This window comes from Battus philenor, unplaced genomic scaffold (genome assembly GCF_028537555.1).
Source record: "Battus philenor isolate CCGP_79_NKW_IND1 unplaced genomic scaffold, ilBatPhil1.0.hap1 SCAF_3, whole genome shotgun sequence".
NCBI classification, from domain to species: domain Eukaryota; kingdom Metazoa; phylum Arthropoda; class Insecta; order Lepidoptera; family Papilionidae; genus Battus; species Battus philenor.
This window is the reverse complement of record NW_027181693.1, coordinates 8,542,279-8,567,767: the sequence shown is the minus strand read 5'-3', so window position 1 is coordinate 8,567,767 and position 25,489 is coordinate 8,542,279. Positions and strand designations below refer to the sequence as shown.

The following is a 25,489-nucleotide window of genomic DNA, read 5'->3' as shown; positions in this document are numbered from 1 at the left end:
AGTTGCAACTCGCAAAAATCCTGCCATGCTTAGGGCGATCAACTGAGAATGAATAACTAAATAATATTATAAATTAAATATTATTAATATTACATGTTTTCGTTGCACCTCTAATATTAATAGATATAGATAGGATGAACCTCTGGCCTACCACCTGTGAAATTTAACATCGTAAAAAGCAAAGAAACAATCTTCAAATAAAACGACAATAGAATGGAATATATTATAATAACTTTTATTGCTACAAACCAAAGGGTTTTACCAACAGTATTTGATTAGTCTTAAACACTATTGTAACTACAGACCAACTTTACAGTTTTATTATTATTTATTATCATAATTATGTAGGTAAAACATGTAAGAAGCTTATGCAGTAGAATTTACTTCAGTAACAGTTTTTTCTTTAACATTTTCTCCTTTAGCTTCACACTCGTCACCATCAGCACTCTTTGATTTCTTATCGCTTTTACGGAACTTATCATACCTGAAATAATTTCATTGTTATAGAAAAGAATAAAGTGTTCCTTAGCTACTTAAATAGAAGAAACTCCCTTATGAATGGGCCAAACATATGAGTATTTTAGTTTCAAAAGTGAACAAAACCAAACATTGTATTCAATTTTTTTTTAGTATGTGAAAAGAACAATATTTTAAACCATTGGTACATATTGTTTAACAAGAATAATATATATATGTATATATCTTTTCAATGGGATGTCATGTTTTTTGAAAAGGTCATATGGTTCTTGTTAGTATTAGATGAAAACGAAATGTTATGTCAAAACTGTTTAAGTTTGTACTGATTTTCATGTGTCCTTTTATTTCAACTAGTTAACTGATAACATTTCAATACCCTAGACTAAAAATATTATATTTTAAAAATCTAACAGGTTTATTATCTACTTACCTTCCAAGGTCTTCATCATCATCACTACCTTCATTGCCTTGGGGGTCTACTTCTCTTAGCAGTTCTCCTATATCTTTGTCGACATCCGCCCATAGTTTATCTTCGTTGCCTTCAAAGAAAAAAGCAAATATTTATTTATAAAACCACATTATAAATGTACACACTAATTTAAGTGTAGTTAGTTCAGTCGGCTAAACAGTATCTTTGTAAATATTCAGTTAATACTTATATACCTGAAGCATTGGCAATATCTGTACCATTTTCCAAACTTTTCTTGTCAATTTCAACTTCTGACTTCTCAGCCTTAGATTTGTCTTCAGTACTTTCCTCCCCGGTCTCAATTTTTTCGTCTTCTGTTCAAACAAATCAATTATATTAGTCAGGTCGATAAAGCAGACACAGGCATTCTAAGAGATTGGTTTAATAGTTATTTTTCAAAAAAGAGCTAAGCGGACTAGATTTCTCAAAGAGATGTTTTTAAAGAAATCGGTATTCTGGCAGGTGCTTTTCAATATATATTGTTTATGCGTCAATATTTAAAAACATCAATGTTAAATACCAATTATAAAGATCATCACTTGTTCAGTTTCTGGCTGGCTCTTTTCAGCAGATCAGCATTTGTGCCAGTGGTAGTTTACTAATTATTATGTCCAAATAATTGATGTTTCAAAAATGCCTACTTGAATATAGATATGTTGAATTTAAACCTTTCTGCTGATGCAGCTGACGGTGAATGCGTTCTGCGTGCCGGCGCAGCGTGCGCGTGTCGCGGTGCTGCACGTAACGGCCGAGATGGATCCGCAGCCGGCAGTGACGACGCAACGTCTCCGACTCCTCCGCGCCGCCCGCCTCCGTGCGCGGAAGGTACACTCGGCACAGTTCGCACCACCACACCTTAATATTATTGTTACTTTATTATTACAAACCTTTTGTAATTATACTTTTCCTTGTGGTGACCACTCAATCTCTTCCTTATATGTTTTAAAAGAAGATTAATAGGACAACATTCTGGTTGGGACATAGAAGAGGCCCTACTGGACTCTACTCGAAGGGAGTGGCTGGCCATGGAGAGACTAAATCCGACCGTTAGGCAGTTAATGATCATAAGACTGCACTTAAGTAACCCGAAAAATTCTTCGCTATTATATAAATAACGGAATTGCTACAGGAGCCCAAAAATGCCATATGGCCTATAAAGTTTGAGAGTGGATTGGAAGTGAGAACCCGCCACTTAACTCTTCCAAGAAAACACTCCCTAAAGCATCCAGAGGAGATCACGAATCTCAAAAATAATAATTTCCAAGATAAGAGATGAGCTAATGTAAAAATCAAAATCGGTAGAATAAAATTAAAATGCTGTGTCACAAGTATTTCCATATAGGCCACGCGGCCCACAGATATGCCGTCATTGAACTATTTAAGCCTTGCGGGTCTCCCGATAGTATAAATTTCATCGGAAACGTTTCTCGCAAGCCACATATTCCAGTCATCAAACGAAGTGCACATACAAGTAAGCTGAACGCCGTCGTTTGCTACAGGGCCACCCTGTAGCAAAATTCGACGGCGTGCTTTTCAAATGATATAGGTAAAACCTAAACTAGGTAAAGGTCACTGGGATAAGAACATCCTTTTAAACATGTAGTAAGAAAACGGCTCGTGATTAGTAAAGACGGTGCGCGCTACGAATTCAGGTCATTAAGGTGCTGGTACACACGGGTCGTCCAGTGGACGCCGGCAAATAGCGGCGCTGATAACGAAAGGGTTAAATAACTCGCTAGTGTTTGCGCCGCATCAAGATCAGGAAGACGAAGATAAATAGGCAGAACAGCGATATCGAATAGTTTGTTTGTAGTTTTTAAGATTCAAAATTTATTATAAATCTGAAAAAAAATAATAGTCTGATTTTGGCTTGACCCGAATGCAGTAGTACGCAAGCGTCACGAGTACCCCCACACTCATATTACATGCTTCATGACCCTGTGAAGCATATAATATGTCAAATGACTAATTTCATATTTTTCTTGTATGAATTTTATCATTGAACACAAGTAAAGTTATTTCCCTATTTTTAAGCCCTTTTTTTCGTAATTTTTCCCTTTATTAAAGAGTAACAGGTTCCCCTGCCGCGTTGGGCATATACGCCCCACGCGGCATGGTGGATCCTTTTTTTTACCGCAAGTGCTTTAACTGCAATTCTTGTGTTACGATTAATTTTTTCGCGTGCCGTTGGTACGACAATTACTACTTCATTGAAGCTGGGTCTTATTTATAGTGCAGTGTATTTATAAAATACAAAAAACGAAGGTAATACGGTTCGTGTATACTATTTTATTATTATTGATTCGAATATTTTGCGTTTAAAAATGTTTGTTTTTTAGACTTTTTCCAAATTTTAGAATAATAACTCCTTATAAGACATGGCATGGACATAACATCACACGGAAAGAATTTTTTTCAAGTGATGATTCTTGCATTAAGATATTATGTACGAGGACGCGACTCATTTGATGGATTAATGTTAAAGCAGGTATTAGTCCTGGAAGAATAATTCAATTGGCCTGTGGTGTTATGCATCTTATACACTCTTTCTTTGATAATTACGATGTTTGCACCATTTTAATCATTGTAAGACATACTCTAGTAACAAAAGATTACAACTTTAAAACGCGCCCCCGCCCCCACGCGGCCTGAACGGAAAGTCTTCAAAAAACGGTCTGGCAGGGAACGTGTTAGAAGTGTAGTGTTTCATCCTCATTATTTAAATGTAAAAAGCAGTAGTCATTTTTTCTAAAAACTCCCTTTCAAAATCATTGCCGCCATAAAATCACAGATCATTTTTTTTAATTTTTATGACACTGCTATGAATAAAGGGTGTAACGAGATTTGGGAGTAATTTATAGACAACAAACCTCCATTTTTTTTATATGTTCACTTCCAATGTTTATCTCCACTTTAGGTTTTTTAGGAGACGATTCATCTTTTTTCTCCCCGCCGGACTCATCATCTTCAACTTCTAAAAAAAATACATATATTAGTAAATAATGAAAAGTGTTTCATGTACATTGTGTTGTATAATAAGTACTGACCATCTACATCACCAACAGAGTCAAGTGTCATGAAATTGTCCAAATCAACGTCCATGCCCTCGTCGCCACTAGCCTCAGCCTTTGGGCTTACTCGCCGGGCTGACTGATTAGCTTTTCTCTGAAAAATTGTGGTTTATTATAATAAAAAATACAGGTGTGGATTTATATTTTTGTTATAGTAATATCTACCTTCAAATGTTCTAGGGAGCAAATGTGATGCTCATAAATCATTGGCGAACGGAACTTGATGCGACAAATCCGACAGAAGGGCATCAGGAAACGCTTCATGGCGCGGTGAGTGTCAGTGAGGTTGTGCGCGTGGCTCGTCGTGCGGTGGTTGAGCCGGCACACCATGCAGAAAGTAGTTCTCGGAGCCAACTCAGCACCGGCGGCTGCTTCCAGTTCGCGCTGGGCTCCACGCTGAGCTACACGCATCCGGAGGAGTTGCGCTTTATGATGACGTGCTACGGCACTCATTGCTGCACGATGCTTACCAGACAATAAATGCTTGGCGTAACCCTGGATAAATGTCATGAAGTATAAATATTATGAAAATATATCAAGGGAATAGACAATATCTGCTAATAGTCTTGCAAACTAATATTTATACCTAATTCTTTTTTCTCGAAGTAAAGTATTGCAGCAGTTTGTTTTTAAAACTCAAGTAAATATAAAACAAAGGATAAAATAGTATTACGGTATTAAGCCAATTAAGAATAAAGAGTTGCTTACAACAAATGTTGCACACTTTTCTTTACAGTGAACACAGGCAAGATGCACATAGGGTCTTGTACTAGGAGGTTCCCCATCAGACGCGGCATCAGGTTCCTTGTCTGTATCTTCACCACCTTCGCCAACTTCGCCTTCTGAACCTTCGGGCTCAACCTGATTAATAATATTGTTAAATTAATTAATATTCAACAATATTTGAGTAATTATTTATTATTATATTATTGAAATGACTATGGAACCATAAGATTCATCACCGTCATCATTTCAGCCGTTGGACATCCGCCGCTATACACAAGCCTACCCACCATAGATTATCCATAGCACCAGATAACCTCGCCCCCTTAACCCTATCATAGATAAAAGCAGACCTTTAGATTATCACGTCCTAATTATAAAGAATTAATTGATTTACCTTAGGAGACTTAATTTTAGGCTCTTTCTTGTCTTCCATGATTTCTTCCTCTTTTTCATCAGCATCCCAATCTTCTTCAGTTGAGGAAGCTTCTTCTTTTGATTTAATTGAGCTATTGAAGATGTATAAAATTTAAATTACAGGACAGTAAAAATAGTTTAGGAGCAAATCCTTCTATTAAATATGAAAGATTTGAGAGTGTTCATAAATCAATGAATTATGTATAATTTCTGGTTATAACGAGCTTAAAAGCTGCCTTTCAAGTATACAATACGCTACTTATTTTTCAGTTTTTTCATAATATGAACTTGAATGTTTTTAGATTAAGTCTTGGTAACTGCATTAAATCCATATTTCATTCCCAAAACAAGTTCAGTTTACGAATTGTTTCGTTTTTGAGAAATTGCGTGGTATTACTGACCATTCGTTTTTGTAATAATGTATAAATAAAGATTATATTTTCAAATCTTAATCAACATTTTACTGTGTTTACTTAACCTTACTGCGTTAAATATTCGTGTCAGTTATAACTCTCTTGTAATATTGTATATTGGCATTTTTACACAAACTTAATAAATTTCAAATTTATTGTATACATGGCTCTTTGAATGGTTTCTTTGTACTTTCTTTTTCATCTTTTTCAACAAGATATTGCACAATTTCAATTATTATTTATTTCATTCTCTATCTATAGGAAACCAGATACATAATAAAATTGTAGTATTTTATTACATCCACAAAAGTCACAATAACATATTCATTTCGTGAATTATATCAGTCACAATAACGAGAGTATTGTGTCATTATCTGCTCAGATATATGTGGCACCTTTAAGGGACCTGTATTTGACTGTTGCCACCAATGTTCATCTTTTTAAGTACGATTTTTCAGATAGATTTATATAAGCTTTTCTACAATGTCGTATTATGTATTATCTTTCTCTAATGGGCTATAACGAATACTGACTGGTGTGGCTCTTTACTCACGTCTTAGTAAAATGCGTTACTTTAGGCAGAAGAGAGGTAATTTTGAGTTACATATAACTTCTTTATATTAATTTTACTTCATCATCAAGTATTCGTTTTTCATTGGTCAAAATGATTATTTCTTTTGTGTTGTTAAAATATGTTAAACCCGTTTGATCAATTTGTCCTCAAAGGCACTAAACTAAAGGTAAAGGTTTACATTATTCAATGGTCAGAATTACCTTCGGCCCTTGATAGTTCTGAAAGCGCGCGTGTAACCGAGCGATCGTTCGCCGAAGCGCCTAGAGGTAAAGGAGCCGCGAGAGCGCGGCGCGCCGCGGTAAGAGGCGCGAGAGCGCAGCGTGCGGCCGCGGAACGAGCGGCGCGGCGCGCGCGGCCGCAGCGACATGCGCGCCGGCTCGCGCGGCGGGCCCATGCCGCTCGGCTTGCGGTACGCGTCGCGGGTCGGCGACCGTCTCCGCTCCTCCCCGCCGAACGACCTTCTCTCGCCGGTGTAACTCTCTTGTCTACCGCTGTATGATCCGCCATAGTGGCCGCCACCCTCATGGCTACGTCTATCGCTCGAGGAACCCTGGACATAACTCTCTTTGGTTCCTCTGTCATGCTTTACAAACACAAGTGCACAAAAACAATATTAAACAGATAAATTACTTTCTCTTCGACTTTAGTACGCCAACAATTAAATTATAAAATCAATCTGGTTGCCCTTGGATTTTTCAGAAATAGCAGAGTCCATATGATTTTATATGGTGCCATAAACCAACATGTAAATTAGTGTCGAAATGTATTCTTGGTTAAATATGTAAAAACTGTAATCATGTACACATCTACCATGACAATTTCAGGTCCTGTGGTAAAGTAGTAAGACTCTATACTTAATGTATGAACAAATGCATTCTCAGCTAGTAATTGTAAATTATTGTAACCACTTCCTTGATCAAAATGCACAAAGTTCATTCCTTTATTTTGAATATGGAAATAAAGCCTTATGTATAACAGTAGCTATTTTTCATAATTTATCATTCATATTATTAATTCTGATATTTGAAATGACTGAGTAGTTGCCATTTAGTAGAATACATAAAATGTATTATTCTTCTTTTTTGTAGCAAATGTCATAGGTAATCATAATTCTTTTCAAATCATCACATACAATAGGATGATCAATAAAAATCTCAAGTCAATTTGCTGTAGGTAAATTCTATATCCACATCCACAGTAGACCAATATTGTTGGTTCTGTTCTTTTGATTTTTTATTTTGATATATTTAGGCTTATAAATGGGTTACATCAATTAGTTATGTACCTACCTCCATCCTCATTCGTTTCCTATCTGGTGAACCAGAACGACCATATTCACGAGTAGCATAACCTGTAGCATCCTACAAAAGTAAACAAACATGTTATAATATCCTACTTCCCTCAGAAATTTATATAAATCGGAAATACTTACTGATCTATAAGATTTTTTGTATGAATCATCAATTCTGTCACGGCCTGTAGAATATCTATTGGAGTTACCACTGTTGTAACGAGATTCATTATTGTAGGAGGAGTATACACCTCCACGTCCTCGGCCACTATCATAAGAGCCCCTACTGCTAGTGCCACGGTAAGATCCTCTGTATCCACTTCCACGACTGTTGTAACTCCCTCTACCAGTATAACCACCATATATTCTACCGCGAGAAGACATCACAACTGTAAATACTACAAAAGATATAATTGTTAAAAAATAATTTAGTTTTTATTACATTTTATTGACATAATTGGTTATGATCATCTCAATGATATCATAGTACCTACATATAATAAAGGTCTGTTTTCTACAAATAAATACATTGTAATACAACAGCAAGCACATATGTGTATATATATATATATATATATACACACACACACACATTTATACACTGTGTATCATATACTGTACATGTCAAACACTGATTAAAAAGTAAGCTGGATTTATTAACAAAATGTAAGTTCATTATTTAGCCTTTAACCTTCAAGATCTTCAGTCATGTCTTTATTTTTTCAATTGCATTAAAACAGGGTACCTGCATGGGCCATTTGAGTTAACTGAATAGGCAAAAATCACCCAGAGCCAAATCACGCAAAAATTAGTTATTATTAGTTTTTTTTATATTAATATAATATATAAATATTGAGACTTGAAGCACAAAACATCCTTCAAAATGGTCTGGCCTGACCCTAATGTTATTTCAACTTTTGACAAAGAGATGCTTGACAAATATTAAAGTCCTATTAACTTAGGAAAAAAAATTTTATCTGCCTTCCTTATGTCCCAAAGTTTTAACCCTTTGCACTTGAGGACATTTCCATGCAAACCAACCAGCAAGACGAGATGTTTTGCAACACTTGATAAATTTACTACCTCTAAAATATGGCAATAATACGAGGGTGAATCAAAAAATTCTTGGAATCAATATTAAAAAATGCAAAGATTTAAATAATAATATTTTATTTTTCTACATAATCTCCCTCCAATGCAATGCATTTAGAATAACGCGTTTCTAACTTCCTTATTCCTTGTGAAAAAAAATTATTTTCTTGACTCTCGAAAAAGTCCTCTACGGCAGCTATAACCGCGTCATTATCGTGAAATTTTGTTCCACGAATTTCCTCTTTTAATTTTGGAAATAAGTGAAAATCACTTGGGGCCAAGTCCGGAGAATGTGGTGGGTGGTCAAGGAGATTGAAGCCAGCACAGCGGATTGCGTTGAGCGCAACTTCCGATTGATGAGCAGGAGCGTTATCTTGAAGGAACAACACGCCCAACGACAGTTTTCCACGACGTTTTTCTTTAATCGCTTCACGCACTTTCGGGATTAAATTTGCATAATAGGGTACAGAACACAGAGGCCATAACTTTGCCAGCGGTAGGAGCAACTCGAAATTTCTTAATGGATGGAGAGGATGGTCGTTTCCAAGACATGCTTTGTCTTTTAGTTTCAGGATCAAAATGGTGGACCCACGATTCATCCATGGTGACAAGACGACGGCAAAAATTATCCGAATCACGCTGGAACATTTCGAGATTACGCTTGGAAATTTCCAAACGTCGCTTTTTGTTTTCGTCGGTTAACATTCGTGGCACCCATCTTGCAGACACTTTTTTGAACCCCAGTGAATCAATTAAAATGGATTGAACGCTACCAAAAGATATCTTTAGGATCTCAGCTATATGTTTTATAGTCATTCTTCTGTCTTCCAAAACCAGATTCTCAACCTTTTTGACATTTTCTTCTGTAACGGAGGTTGAAGGCCGCCCAGAACGCGGGTCATCTTTACAGCTTGATCTACCTCTTTTAAATTCAGCCACCCAGTACGCAACCGTAGAATAAGGTACAGCATCACCCCCTAATGTCTGCTGAATGTCCAAAAAAATTTCCTTCATAGACATTTTTTTCAAACTGAGATATTTTATCACTGCACCTAACTCACTTTTATCCATAATTTTGACTTTTTAGCAACTCGTTGCACAAAAAAATTTATTACATGCGAACGAACTGACAAAAACAAGTGACAGTCTGCATAAATATAGTGTGATAGACACTCTTTAATTTGAATATCGAACTTGATCCAAAAAGGTTTCATATATATGCACTTCTAAGAACTTTTTGATTCACCCTTGTATTTTTTTTGATGTCTTTTGCCATGTTGACTTTGTTGAGAGCAGACTGCAATCTTTTTTAACTCTTTTTAGAATGACAAGCACTTTTCCATTGAGAGAACAAAATGTTAACAATTATGGCCACTAGTAAAGTTATAGCAGCGAAAGTAATGGTGAGGATGTCCTCTCAAGTGCAAAGGATTAAATAACAATAACACTACTTTTTGATAACAATAGAGACCTGAACTTTGAAGGGGTGTATATAGCTCATTTGCTATCAATTAGTGTATGGTTCAGCCCATTTCAAAATTTTCTCCATAAGAATGATGTTTTAGAAATATTTATGATAACATGCAACAAAGTCTGAATTTATTCTTATTCAAAATAGATTTTGGACTTACAAAGATAACAGGTCATCTTCAATAATTCAATAAAGAAAAATAAACTTAGAATTGATTTTGTTAGAGAAAATTATGCTAATACTATTATACACAGTTTAGCAGATAGATAAGGACATCATTAAAAATATACATGACAAATAAAATTAACAAAGACAAATTTAATAAGAAATCTTTGTTCCAATCAAGATAAGAAGATTATTATGTAAAGAGTTATAAAATGGAATGGTAAACCCAGTTCCAATGACATTAATGTGAACTACAGAGAACAAGTCAGAACAATACTATTTTTTTGTTTAATTCGGATTTAAGTATCCATAAATACTGATAATCAAAACTACAGTTAGCTTTGATTCATGAAGACTACAAAGTTACTTATTTACTACTGAACAGTTATTTTTTTATAAAGTATGTAAGTCTTTCTAGCCAATTAATTCATACAAAATGTCAACTGTAGTAAAATAAGCCCTATGAATTAGTTTTTTAAAACAAGGTTTGTACATTTTTGTAACTTGACAGTGCACATTAAGAGATTAAACATTACTTTGCTAATAAATCTGTGCTTATTCTGGATCAGTTATAACTGTACTATAGCAAAAAGAAAAGGTTTTTATTACATCTAAAAGTTTAATAAGTGATTCCGAAAAATGTTTTTTTAGAGATTAATACTTAGAGTCTAAAGCTTGCTTATGTATGTATGCTTAGGTACAATACAAGAATGCTGTAGCAGCATATTTGATTCAAACTATTTAATATTTATTAACATTTTTAAGATGTTTTTGCTTTATCAAATTTCCAATACTTGTTGGCTATGCTGATTTCAGAAAAGCTAGTGTTATTAGAACTAATTAAATAATTATCACGCTGTTCCAAATCAGTGAAAGGCATAGTGTCTCTGTATTAGATATACGAGATCTATAATTTTGTGTATCGGAATAGAAAATTTTACAAATCCATAATTCACATAGTATTACACGAAGATATATTATCGCTTAATACTTAGGACTTTATGCACCTACCAGTCTTTAAACGCTAAATTAATGTTAAATTTTACAAAAAGCGATAAACTAATTTTTTAATTTATGTTAACACAAAACATTAATCAAAATATATCTCAAATTTTGTCGCGTGTATCGTCTTCGTTTTGCATTAAGACCGGTGAAATAAAAATGGCGTCCAGCAATTTTATGGTTTAAAAAAAACATTAAAAAAATAAAGATTCATAGCTAAGATACAATATTGAAATACTTACATATTGATGATAATACTTAAAATAATATTGTTATAACAATTTTCGATATAATTCTTAAATTAGTACTTGCAATGCCACCGACGCCAACAAGCATTGATTAAACTGTTTTAAATGTTGCCATATTTATTTTATAACCATAAAATAAATGTTAAATCCATAATAATTTGAAAAGATTTCCTACGCTAAATTAGAATGATTATATCATGTCTTCTCCAAATCAATCAGGAAATATTGAAACAGCAAAAAGTTTATACAACAAAGAAGTTAAGGTATTTATAAAAATTAGCATCAGCATCCATCATTAGTAAATGAAGAGTTGAGAGAGAAACATGCATTACCTTTGTTTTTTAATTAACATTTAATCTTTTGTGGCTTGGTATAAAAGGATCAAAAGTTAATTGTAATCCAAAATTTTAAGAGCCACGAAACCAAAAAAAATAGGATAGCTAGCTAGCAATACCACCTAATAATATTACTAACAATATACCGCACTATTTACGGGTAGAACTTTCTTAATTGAATGATATTTACAATAAAACAGCAAAAATGGTAACGTTGCATTAAAAATCACCCCTGGCAGTTCTTTGCGTTGTAATTCCAGCGAGTGCATTATGAAAGCTACAAATATATTATTATTATATATAATCCTGCAACTTGCCTCGACTGATCGACGCAACCATTCTCCCGGAATCGATATCGGTTTCGAGTACTCGAGAGACGCTCTATACGATGAAATATGGCAAGTTGAAAAAACAAGATGAACGCCGAAATCTCGAGTACCCGTGTTTGAGCGCTCGTTTCGCGATCAACATTTGATCATTTTCGTCGTCGTTTACTGACGATACTGGCTAGAATTTTTTTTTCAATCGGGAGCTTCACCTGAGTCTCACTCCCGCAAGGTGGGATGTAGAGGTTCGCATTTTTTTCAAACTCTGGTATATGGCACAAAAATATGGTGGCAAGTAAATGCACTATTGCGACTGCAATTTTTTGCTTTTTCCTTTTTCCTCAATATCCGTGTCTTTTTCAACTAATTGATTACGGGCAATTTTGAAGAAATGAGAAGAAGAAGATGGCCGCCGAGATATTCGAGTTTGAAGTTTTTCGATTTCAAAAGTAACTTTGACCGTTACGCGTCTGATTAAAGAGGACTATAAACAAAATTTCGAAATAGACTTTACGCCCTCTTCACATGTCCTCAATTTTGAAGGATATAAAGGATTTTTTTCAAACGGATTCGGGTCCGCGGAGCGATTCGAGTGGAACCTTTGAAAATTACACTTATCGAAGTAAAATAAGAAAGTCACCTCGATAAGTGCAATCTATGGTCTAGGCGATTACTTTTATTTAAAAAGATAATTTGATATTTTATTATGTTGAAAATTAGTATTGTACGTACAATTATTATATTACCATGGTTCGATGAATTTCAATGTGTAATACTCCATATTATTTTTGAATATGGAAAGACCTAAACCTCATTTATCCAAGGCTAAAACAATCATGTACATTCTTGTTCACGGACCCTTCCGCTCCTTGAACTCAGTTTCGATTAAGCTGTAAAAGCCCTAGGGCTAACAGCATTAACTTCAATAGAGAAAAAGCAAGAAAATCATGCACATGAGTGCCAACACAGACATTTTGGGGTTAAATTTAATATTTACTATAATTTAACTTTACTTATTATAAAAAATACTTTGCTTTAGATAACCGTTAGTAACTATTAAATTAGTAATAGTGGTTACTGAATAACTACACATGGAGAATCTTATAATCAATCCATAAATAATGGAAGTTTTAATTTTTGATTGACTATTTTTATTTGGAAATGTTTTGTTGTTTTAACGAAGATAATTACGATACAATATTATTGACATATCTAAATCAGGTTAAAAACTACTTAACAATAAACATGGCGTTATTAGGTAGTTAAATAAGTAATAGCAAAAAGAATAATTTATTATGATACATTGCTGTAATAACTTTTCAAATATTGCGCTATATGCAATGAAACTAAATTAAATAACTTTAGTTTCTGTGGCAGTAATGGAATTGTTTATTAGAACTTTTTGAAGTACGATGAATAAAGCTTGGTAAGAAAAACAATGACGTCAAATAAAAGCTAAATATGAATTATACTCAAAATTAATTTTTAAATTTGCTACGCTATATCTTAAACAGAATCCATCTTCGGATAGAAGTATAGTTACAAATGATTAAAAATATTTAATAAAAACTATTAATTAAAATAACAATGAATTTAGTATACTTTTGCTCTAAATAGTTTGGTTAGTAAGGTTATACTTATAAATTTGAATAACACGGTAGTTTAAATTGAATGACTATGACATCACACGACGTCATATTTAGACGCATTGTTAAAAGTAGTTAACAAAATTTAGGTCTTATTTTTTTGATGTTTCTTTAAGTGGCTCCAAAGCATGCTTACCAAGTTCTGAGCGATAAATTTTGGTATTGTATATATCTTTTATATTTCTATAGCTTTTATATTGCCTCTGATGTATTCTAAATGTTACCGGTTGGATTAAATATAAGATGAACTATGTTCGGCAAGGAAATTTTTCGCATTGTTTTGTTTACGTATATCGTTTGATTATCTTCTTTTGTTTTAATCGACTTTAGCAAGTGTGTAGGTTTTTGCGCAGCAGCGCACGTACTGAGAAATCTAGTTTATTGCATAAAACTTAATTATGTGATTCTTATAGCTAGATGTACCGATAGAGACCAACACGAGTATAAGAGTAAAAAAGTGATAAAAGTAATGAACGAATTTCTTATCAGTTGTATTAATGTGGGTGTTATTATAAATATATAAGGAATTTGTTAAAATGAAATTTTTAGGCACATTTAACGATTTTAATAGACTCTTCTTGTTATTTTTATTTTCATAAAGGTTTGAACAATAAAACTACCTTTGTTTAAATAATCTTTAATAACTATAATTTTCTAATACTTTTTTATATTTACACATTTCCATAACTTAGTGGTCACCTGTTACCTTCCGGTTTTCACTGTTTTCCCCGAAAATATTTCATTTTTGTAATTTACTAAGTTAGCCCACGAATCCTGAAACAATGTTTTTACGCTCTATTCAAAAACTATTCAAAGGAAATAAAAGAGTATTGTATTATGTTCAATGTTTTTGTAACATACGTAATTCTAGATATTTTACGATAAACGTGTAGTTAGGTAGTCGAATACAATGAAATGTGTTTATGATTCATTTTATACTTATCAACGTTATATGGAAATCAAAGTAACAGCTAGTAAAGTAACTTTCAAAAATTTTCGAAATAAATGCGTGATCATTTTTTTAGAATCGGCGTAACTTTTTAATTTTATTATTCTTGTATGATCTGAATAAATCATGTGTTCGTACTTAAATACTTTATGACATCAGTATTAGCTTTAAATACACCTTATAGGATAGCACTTTAAAGTATGAATAAAAAATTATCGAAAAAATGTTTTGATACTTCGTTGATAGTATATTCCTATTTCAAGATGCCGCATTCGCTTAATGCAGTAGTTTAATTTTAAGTAAAGACGGCAGCAAAATTAAAGCCTAGAAGTGCGATCATTATAGTAGGAGCTATATAATATGTCAGCTGCGCATCGAAATACGGAATTCGATCAACATCATTTCAGCCGTAAGACGTCCACAATTAGACTTAGCTCTCCTTCTATGAGACGCCAAAGTTAACGGGCTAAATAGAGATACAAGTACTTGCCTATTACTCGGCAAACTTGTTTTTGCTCAGATTTTTTTAAAATAATACTCTGTATAACTATTGCGGTAAACAATATTGCTCACGAGCAGACGTTTGATTCGTTTGGCTATTTAAAAATGTATAAATATCTACGTTCATATAGAACAAAGTATTACCTTTCTTGCCTCCCGCCATTCAAGATTACGAAGACGTGTCAATCCTTTTAAATTTCTGTCGAGTATTTTCAAGAATTCTGCTCTTGTTATTTTGGGTGCCTCCGTAGTTCCATTAGTAGTAGCACTAGAGTTCGTTGTAACAACCTGCACGCACAAATTATAAAAAAAGAATTTGCATCACAATTTTCTTACGTACAATTTTAAAAATTCTGGACTTTTTTTAATCACAGACAAAAAATAGGTTTAGAATAATAAGTATATTTAAATAATAAGCTTTTTAAAAAATAATTTATAAATGGATGCTACTAGCGTGAATCTCCGCGATACGGCACCATTTTCTGCCTCTACTAACATTTAAGTTTAGTTTTAGTCTTTTGACCCCACATTTGTAAGAAAATTATAAGGACAGATGATTGTAAAGCAAGTCAATGAATGTAAAAAATAAACATATGTTTAATTTTTGTGTGCTTTTAAAAATCCATGTATTTTATTTTTTCCTGGTTCTAGAAAAAAGACATCATCACTAAAAATTTTTGTTGCCAGGTTTTCTGATGTTCAAGCCATTTTTGTTACAGCAAGGTTAAATATAATAAAAAACGACAAATCGTGAGGTTAACATTAACAAACAGTATAAAAGGTCGGAGTAAGAGGTTGTGGCCACACCGTGCAAAAAGCCAAACCGTGTATTTTCTGGCATGAACAATTCAAGTTAAAAGGAAGTATTTTCCCAGAGAGAGGAGAGGAATACAGTATGGTCAAATTAAGCATGTGATTTTTGAAAGTCTACGATCAGTGTTCATATTCGGAATTGAAACGTAGTCTCTCACTCCAAGCTTCATTAACAAGTTCACTAACATGGAGCCATGGAGAGGGATCTTTTTTATTTAAATGCTCCGTTTTGGGGTCTCTCGTTCTACCCCTATCGTGGGTGGATAGGAGGTAGGTGGTAGTTTGTTTATTTTACATTGTGTTTTTTTTACAATCTTTTATTTTTTCTTTCTCCTCTTTTACTCATCACATTATCTTGTTTTCGTCATCTTCCTTCTTTCACATTAGCTGTCTTTCTTGTCTATGCTTCATTACCCCTCACGCGTCACTTTTTATCCCTCATCACTATTCTTAGCGTATGAGGGTTTATCCTTATTTTTGTTACTTTTTTATTATCACATATTTCGCATCATATTTTAACACGGAACTTTTTTTTCGCCTCAGCCTTCGGTCGTCTTTTTTTAGGTCCGCGTTCTTGGCAAATTGGTCCGCCCTGTCCTTGCCTTCGGTCCCCGCATGCGCTGTCACGCAGTATAATTTCACATTGTTTTCTTTCGCTCTTGCTTCCATAATATTATTTTTACTCTCTTACTCTTGGCGCTATGGGGAGGTGAGTGTCAGATCTTGCGACGGTTTCCAGGGCGGACCGCGAGTCGCTCAATATGGCGCAAGATTGCGATGTCTCGTTGGCCACGTACCCCGTCGCTTCCGCTAAAGCCAGCAGCTCTCACTGGTATACAGTGCAGAACTTGCCCAACTTGAGTTTCTTACAGTATATCTATTCGGTGCTCTGTATAAAGCAGAATGCGGTTCCCGTCGGTGAAATTCGCAAACAGCCACGGAGGCAAGTTGGACCAATTTTTCACCTTTCCCCAGGCAGGAGAACTCCACACCAAACTGATCAGACGGGTGTGATAATCTCAGGTAGCTGACTGGTACCTCTAGATCTCGGTTCCCGACCACTTGCCGGGAGTTATCACGCTTTATTCCCAACAAACAGGTTGCTTCATAGACCCGAAAGTTCAGCGAAAGCAATCCGGCAAGTGAAAATGCCGAGTGCAGCGACGATACTGTTCATCCTCAATACCTTTACGAGTCGGCACAGGTGACGACAGAGGCCCTAGGTCTTCCTTTGCACGTTCTTAATGTGAATCTACAGTAGTAGATTCACATTAAGTATTTTATTATTATTCAACGTGCGTTAGTAGTAGATTTTATTGTCTACTATTGATCCCTGCACGCAGCCTTTGGCCCACTCTGTCCCCGCGTACCGAACGGACACATCACGGTCGCTAAAATTGCTTTACCTTATAGCATATCGAAAGGCGTTATCGAAGGCTTTCCCACTGTCCAGTGATACCAGCACTAGTATCTCCTTCTCCTTCAACCGAGTTTGTTGGATCAGGTCTCTGCGTATATCTAAATATGTCACAACACATTCTATAGTTTTATGTTACTATTGTAGATGAGGTGCTTGGATATGCAGGTTTGTATGGAGGAGGCTTATGTATAAAGTGAACGTCCCTAATGATCGTAGTAATAATTATTACTTACTTCGTTGTCTGAAAATTGATTGTTTACTAATTCTGAAATTTGGGTGTATGCGCTTTTCGTATCATTTATTTGCTGAAACAAAATATTATCTATTAATTCTTAAAAAAATCATTTTAATTATTTAATTTGCGTATAAACTATACTACCAAATTTTTTAGTAATGTTGTCATAAACAGAAGTAAGGCAATTAAAAAATTTCTTTCAATAAAAGTATTTTAGGATTATGTACTTATACTTCATATGATAAAGAATTTTACTTTTGTGTAACAAGATAAATTTTTTAGTTGTGTTTATAAATAGAAGAAAAGGAAAGATAATAATAATATAAGAGTTGGTGATCACAAATATGGTAAAAATCAGAGGTAATGATCAAACGTTCACGATCTAAAAATAATTGAAGAACAAAGAAATTAAAATTTAATCTAATGGATACTTAATGGTATTTTTTTAAAGATGCGTGGTATTTCAGGAGCGAATGTTTTAAGTAATTTTTTGGTAGAGAGGTTGTCTTTTTGATTCTTATACATGAATAGAAATTGCATAAATTGAAAAGGATAAAAAAAATGAATTAATTTTATTAATATCTTAACAACAACAGTAATAACATAACTGATGCAACATAAATTAGCTAAATGTAGGTAAGACAATCCATAATGTATATTATTTAAAAGAACTTTCATTGAAATGTGATATTTCTTTTAGAAATTAAATCAGTTTTTTTTACTTTCCTGGTGCAAATATGTGAATTTTGTGTGATTGAAATTTTATGATGTAACCCTGGTATAAAAACGTTTTTGACTAGAAAAAATTAAATCAAATATTTTATTGTATACTAGGCATTTGGAAATGCCTCTTTGACATAAAATGCTTATGGGAAATATATTATCCAAATAATTCAGAAAGCGTAGACTGTTATTAGAAAAATCTTGATTTCTCTGAATGAGCAGTTTATGGATGTACTGATTTTCTTTATACTGACATTTAGAAGCTTCATGAAAGCGTCTTTTTAAACTAGATACTTATTATTTTTTTCTTACCTCAACAATTAGATTAAATATTGTTCCGAAAAAGCCTCTTTGAGGAGTTGTAGCCACTTTTTTACCAGACTTTAATGTAATAAATCTTAGAGCACGGTCCTTGTTTATGGAAGCATCTGCAGTCGACTGAAAACAATTCAAATAATTTAAGATTTTGTAAAACTAAAGTATTAAAACGAAAATATTTTTCGTTTACTGCAAATACACTGTTTTAGCAGTAATAATGTAGAAAAAAATGATATAATCACATTATGTAAGCAAGCTGTGGAAATCATTTCGAATTGATAATTTCACAAAAATGTGAACCATCGCTTTTATTTGATTTAGCATTCAAATAAAAAAAAAACGAATTTTGTATAAAAATCTAGTTGTCTATGCTATTTATCAATATAATTTTAATTTGAAGCGGCAATACATTGCTTAATAATGCGATTTACCATCGACCTGTTAAAATACTTTTTCGAATAGACGCGTGTTATGAAGTCCCATAAAAATTTTATCCATGTAAAAATTAATAATCTAATATAAATCTAATATATAAGGTTTCATAAATAAATTAAAAATTGCTTACTAGAAATGCTACTTTTAAATAATCTTGCTCCGTTACACAACTTTTGTAACGATTATATGCAACAGGAAGTCATTTGAGTTGCGCTTACGTGTAGGTATTATGTACTAAAGATCTACTAACTGGTTGCGCCGTAGCTGGAGTTATAACAACGATGACCGTAAAGGTGCTGAGTAAAGCGCACCAGAACAACAGCGACATTTTTCACACGAACTTTGTTCTTTATCTAATTAACAGAGCGTTCTCAATTAAATTCATTGATAAAATTAAGAACAAAAAAAAAGTTAAATTTATATGCTTATTTTACTAAGTGATAAAAATTGTCATTTACATTTTTAATACACTATGCACGTCGATGAAATATTGTACTCTTAGCCACATAATTTAAAAAAAGAGAATGCTGTTAATACCATGTTTAAATACAAATATCATAATAATTGGCTTTTTGGCAATAATATTTGCAATATTAGTTAAAGTTAGTAATTATTTAGTTAAAGTTAACTGAAATTATTCTAACATAATTATATTAAAGAACCTATTACATACGTATCCTCAAATATTTTTGTTTATCAATTTTACATAATATTAAACTACGTATGAAAAATAGAGTTTTGCTTAACAGAACTCTCTATAATCTTTACTTAAAAATGTTTTAATGGTACAACAAATATTCATCAACAATAGTTCAAACAAGATAATATTTAATATTAAATAATTCATTACGTATACAACTTTATCAAGTCTTGGTGAAGATGCTTAACTTTAATACTACATAATAAGATAATATCAATATCAATAAATTAAACCTTTCATTGTAAAAAATTAAGTTATTAAATAATGAGCGTCTGTTTTAAATTTGGATTTCTACTATTAGGGCAGAAATCCGACATCTACGATCGATATTTAGATGCGTAAATTATAAAAGCGGTCTCGCAGTCTATATGAGTATAGGCAGGTCGTGTAGTTATTCGTCTCACTCGGCCATTCGAATCTCAGGATTTTTTCGGGACAGTAATGCTTGCTTGGAATAACTAAAGAGGTAACATTACCGTAACTTTTTTAAATCTTTACCTTACCTCCTCATGAATTCGCCGGTTGATGAAATGACTTAAAGTTACTTATGTAATACTTCGTTAATTCTTGTTTATATAGATTATTTAAGCAAATATATTAATGCACAAAACGTCATTTAGTCTAGTAATAAAATCAGAAAAATATTTGTTTATTAACTTATTTACTTACGTATTTATTTATTAGACATTTGGTCACAATTAGTGCCTAACACCTAATCTTCCAGCCAATCTTGACGGATGCAAACATAATGTTACAGGATTAAAAAGCTATAAGTGCTATTAATATTAAATAAACAATTAAAAATTAAATATATTATCAGAAGAAGTATATTATACAACAAAATATGATAATGAAGAATATATAAAAATTACTGTCTATTATAGATAGAAAGAACTGTCACAGTAAATAAATTCAAATATATTAATCTAACATATCTATCGAAGTTGAATCAACCATTTAATCCAATGAATGAATTAATTAATTTAATCTGAAATTTGTACTACATATATACATATATTCATATATATATATATATATATACATATATTCACCTTTAATAACGAGGTTATTGATTATAGAAATAATTGTAAAGTGCTGAATGCATATCTCATTTATCAGCAAAAAAGCTTTAAACCTTGTAGACCTATTTTAAACCCCCCTGTATGAAGTAATCACTCTAAAATTTTTATATGGTATACTATATACATCGACTATTGGAATGCGACAGACCAATCATTACTGGCAGTACAACAACGAAACCAAATAAAATCAATAACTAATTTAATTATGTGGTTATCCAAATTTTGAAAACACACACTTTATTTACTATTTTTGGAACTATGGATGCATTAATCGACAGCAAATGTGCTTAAAAACATTCACCCCTTTTAAAGCTTTTACGTTTCTAGTCAATCACGCGTGTCTAATATCATTGTTTTTAAATGCATGACACTAAACAAAAACTTGTTTACAAAGATAATTAGAAAAAGGCACAGAAGTTATTGTTTTTTGAAAACCAAAATTTTAAATATATAAATATAATATGTACGTAAGTGCAACAGACCAAATATCCTCGACTAATTAGTGGTCACATCACTGGTATAATTTTCTCATTTCTGCCTGTGATTCATAATATATTAGTAATTTTGTTAATTAGAGAATAAGTGACCCATTAGATATAATTATTCATAATTGTTTAAAATTAATTGACACGCAACATTACATGACTACACCATCACGAATCTGTTTAACGCATAATTCCCGCTGGTACTATGTTATATCAGTTTCAAAACCTTTCTAAAATAAATAAAAAAAATATTTTGTTTTCGTTTATGATAAACCAGCGTTCCCACTGGTCTCATCACACCTTTCTTCCACTTTTTTCTGATTTTATTACCTTTATTACTTGAACATATTGAACGATTGTTTGTACGGTGGCTGATACTGTAGTGAAAAATAATACGAAGAAAATTGTACAATAAAAGATTTGCTATTTTTTATATCAGGTTATAAATCAGAAAATCCATTCCTTACTCTAAAATTGAGCAGTGTCAAACTATACAGTTTCTTGTTCAAGAGCTTCTTTTTCGTGTTCGAATATGCTGCACCCTGTATCAGTTAAAGAGAGACATTACTGCAAATAAACTATAAAAAGTTATTCAATATTAGAATAAAGAGTGCAACATTATGCACTTGTTCTCTTTTGTTTCATGAAGTTCAAGTAATTTTATTGAATAATTTGGGGTACAAAGATATTAATAGCAATATTAAAAGAACTTAAGTAAGTCTAAAGTTCCGTGGCGTAACCAATATCAAGCTTCCTTATATATGCTGCTTGTAGGTCAGCAATGTCGAAACATACTTTACTTCGGTTGTAATTGTACTAGAGCCAGCAAATTATTTGATTTGATAAGTGAAGAGCAAATATGTATGTAAAGAAATATGAAAGAATTTGCTTCTCATCTTGACACTTTGATAATAATATTAATATATTTTTTAATCGTCACATGACTGCTAGTATTCATAATAACTATACTTAAAATATTTTATGCTTAAAGTTCTTACTTATTTCTTGTTGAAAAATTTAAAATGAATTAAAACAAGTATTTTTTTTAATCTCACTTATAAATAATGTTTCAAACATTATTACCAAACATACATATTTTAGGGTGTAATAGTTCCTTACGACTGGTTCTTGCAAGTTTTTCAGAGGTCGTAAATAGAAAGCAGTCTCTTGGTACCAATTTTGTCTAGTAGGTTAATATTATGTTATTGACTACTTAATAATATGTATTATTCATAAATCCTGTTGCATTAATGTTTAAATTTTAAACGTTAGACTGATGATTAATGTTTTACAACTGCATGCATCTATTACGTTATTATTAAGAAAAATTTAATTGTAAATAATAATAAAACCTAATAATTATGAATATTAAAGTAATAAATATTTAAAGCAGTAAAATGACATGAAATAAAGTTTTTATTATAAGTATTTGCATTATTTTCAGTTTCACTGCTATTAATATGAAATGAGTATATAAATATTGAAATTATTTCAACAGTCTTGCAGTACTTCAAGGCTAAATGTAAAATAGCTTTACGTGTATGTCCCACAAATATAAGGTCATCTAACATTCACTTAATGGAATGATGCAAAATTTTATTATAAATCCGTGAATATGTAATCAGGATTTCCCTAGGTCAGACCATAACTTGAAAACGATTGTACCGTATACTTTGAAAAGGTTATTTTGATAATAAAATTACAATTTCCTATGTGGCTTGCATGTGCAATGACGATAGATAAATAATTGTTTTTGTGGCATTTATTTTGAAAATCCTTGTTTTTCGTATTTCACTGTTCCTGTGTTGGAAAGACTTTAGTATTATTTATTTATCCATCAGAAAATTTAAACAATAAATTTATAAAAAGTATGTAAAAAATCTTTTTAAGTTATTGTGTGATTTTCAGGAATAAAAAACAAGAGTTATACGATTAGTGTGAATGGCGGCATTAGTAAATACGTTTTTCAATTTTTCAAAAAATTTCAATTTTTGGGGAGTGTTTTTTTAAACAAATTATTTGACTAGATTATTTTGGCAAGAAGTGATAGCATTAATATATTTTATTTATACTCAACTTGTTTCACTCATTAAATGTTTTCAGATAGAATTTTATCAATTTTTAATTTCAGTTTCACTTGAGTCTTTTTTGAACATCATTAATAAAAAAAAATATGTTAAACCATCTAGTCAAACCTGTTTGTAGACAAAATTCAATTAATGAATCTTAATAATGAAAAGTGTCCACTTTTGAATGTATTTTGTTTTTTATCATAAAATTATTTTTTGTTCGTTTCTTTCGTATGGACGTGAAACACTACACATTCACCGCACAAATGTTTTCGTCGCTCGAAACAGTGCCGGCGACAGGTTTGAACGCACCTATAATACTGTGAGGCGCGCTGTTGAGTCTTAGTGGGCTACCGACACCATTAGGGCCAAGGCCGACCAGCTGATTGCAAAGTTTTCGTTATGTCAGTTAACGTTCTACTTATGCAATGCTTACCAATCCAATGCAGTTAGATGACCCCTTCTGGTATTTCAATCTATTACTAATTTATTGTTCATTATTTTAAACTATTTTAAATTGATTCTTACCTAATAATCTTAAAATATTGTTATTAAATATAAGCCGGCAGTAGAACAGAACAGAAATAATTTCGCCATATTTTGAAGATTATTCCAAAATAAACCGGCATTATGAAATATTATATAAATATTATATTTTATACACTTGAGTAAACTATGACTTGAATTATCACAAGCAGTAAGTTAGAAAAAGCTAATCATTGGATTTTATACTTTTCTCGCAGAAATCGTCTTTTGAGTTTTTAGTTCGACCTCGAAAATGCATATTTGCCTAGGAAATTGAATAAAGTTGACTACAATAAACATTAATCACGACATTAATTTTATTTTAAAATCGTTATCACGGAGAGCATATTTTTGTTATACTAACGTAAAGGTAGTAAATGTCTATCGAAACGTTTTTTTTTATTTCAAAGTTTGTTAACAAGTAGTTTCGAATTTTTTTTTGATAACTAAAAAGCCCAATAACTTCTACTGCATTCAGACGACATGGCGTACGTTTTAACATACTCATGATATGTTGTAAACCATCGCGGAATCGTTACGTTGTGCGTAGCAAACCAGACGATAAACTGTAATCTATTCACTAGAGAATAATGTCCATTACACACGTATCTAATATATTTACATTGAAAATAGCATCTCAGGCCTTTTAACATAAATAAATTTAATCAATAATCTTTTTTTATACTACTGACCAATGCCGTTATCAATATTTTGAAACCTTAAGGTCAATTCTAGGCCGAGGGAATCGATTTTGTATAAATTTCGATTCCAATCGCGCAGCTTAATATAAATATAATAATGAATGTATTTCGAAACGATATATTTGGGAGATATTTCTATAATAGGAGTTAAACTAAACTAACAATATCAATGCCAATATAGTATTGATACAACTTAAAAGTTATATTTATGGATGGTAATTTTTTATAGAAATAGCTTTTGGGTTCGACGTCTTAATTACACCAATCCAGTAATATGTTATTTTATCACATGTAAAACTTTCTCTCGAAATAATTATATTATATTCTTGTAATCATTACATATATTATATTATTATTAAATCAACAAAACAAGTTAAAAATAAGTAGTGAACTACTTAGTTCTTGTTTGCAATTTTTAATTCATAGAGATGGTATTCCATCGGGCCCAGTAGCTCATTTTTATTATCTAAATTTTTGGTTTTCTTGTTTAATTTTGGGAAAAGCGACAAAACAAATTATAAATCGTTTAATATTGGCTTGGTATTAAATATGACGCAAACAGAGTTCTTATATGTAATTGAACATTTGAGTATTATCAGAAACAGCGTCATCTTTAAGTTGTATCAACTGCATGAATTCGTTATTAATATCAATGACATCAATTAAAATAAACTATGCATTGAATGTATTTTTGATTCACAATAGTTGTCGGTTGTGAATGTTTTGTTTAGGCGATTGTGTACGGCTTCGAATATAGAAAACCATAAAGTTCTAGTCGTTTAATATTCTGCAGAACTACAAAATGACACTGCT

At 32.2% G+C, this 25,489-nt stretch overlaps 2 protein-coding genes across 10 annotated transcripts; both read right to left on the bottom strand.

Moving 5' to 3' along the window:
* Positions 1-221: 221 nt before the first annotated feature.
* On the bottom strand, positions 222-11,504 carry Ciz1 (Ciz1 zinc finger protein). Of its 5 annotated transcripts, none has more exons than XM_068770409.1 (13): positions 11,408-11,504; positions 7,577-7,833; positions 7,434-7,505; positions 6,345-6,727; positions 5,138-5,249; positions 4,726-4,878; positions 4,183-4,512; positions 3,994-4,111; positions 3,817-3,920; positions 1,615-1,801; positions 1,141-1,260; positions 908-1,016; positions 222-484 (listed from the first exon to the last, which is right to left on the bottom strand). In XM_068770409.1, the coding sequence occupies exons 2-13, from the start codon at positions 7,817-7,819 to the stop codon at positions 367-369; spliced, it is 2,049 nt and encodes a 682-aa protein (XP_068626510.1). In that variant the 5' UTR covers positions 7,820-7,833; positions 11,408-11,504; the 3' UTR covers positions 222-366. The 5 variants fall into 5 exon arrangements, with proteins under 5 accessions (XP_068626510.1, XP_068626512.1, XP_068626513.1 ...); XM_068770411.1 differs by having other exon boundaries at positions 1,165-1,260; XM_068770412.1 differs by having other exon boundaries at positions 6,345-6,694.
* Positions 11,505-14,341: 2,837 nt separating this feature from the next.
* On the bottom strand, positions 14,342-23,778 carry LOC137926974 (uncharacterized). Of its 5 annotated transcripts, none has more exons than XM_068770734.1 (7): positions 23,577-23,778; positions 21,849-21,923; positions 19,365-19,467; positions 18,674-18,799; positions 17,637-17,708; positions 15,315-15,458; positions 14,342-14,494 (listed from the first exon to the last, which is right to left on the bottom strand). In XM_068770734.1, exons 3-7 carry the CDS (start codon positions 19,440-19,442, stop codon positions 14,423-14,425), a joined length of 492 nt encoding a protein of 163 aa, XP_068626835.1. In that variant the 5' UTR covers positions 19,443-19,467; positions 21,849-21,923; positions 23,577-23,778; the 3' UTR covers positions 14,342-14,422. The 5 variants fall into 5 exon arrangements, with proteins under 5 accessions (XP_068626835.1, XP_068626836.1, XP_068626838.1 ...); XM_068770735.1 differs by lacking the exon at positions 23,577-23,778 and adding an exon at positions 23,459-23,565; XM_068770737.1 differs by lacking the exon at positions 21,849-21,923.
* Between the last annotated feature and the right edge of the window lie 1,711 nt (positions 23,779-25,489).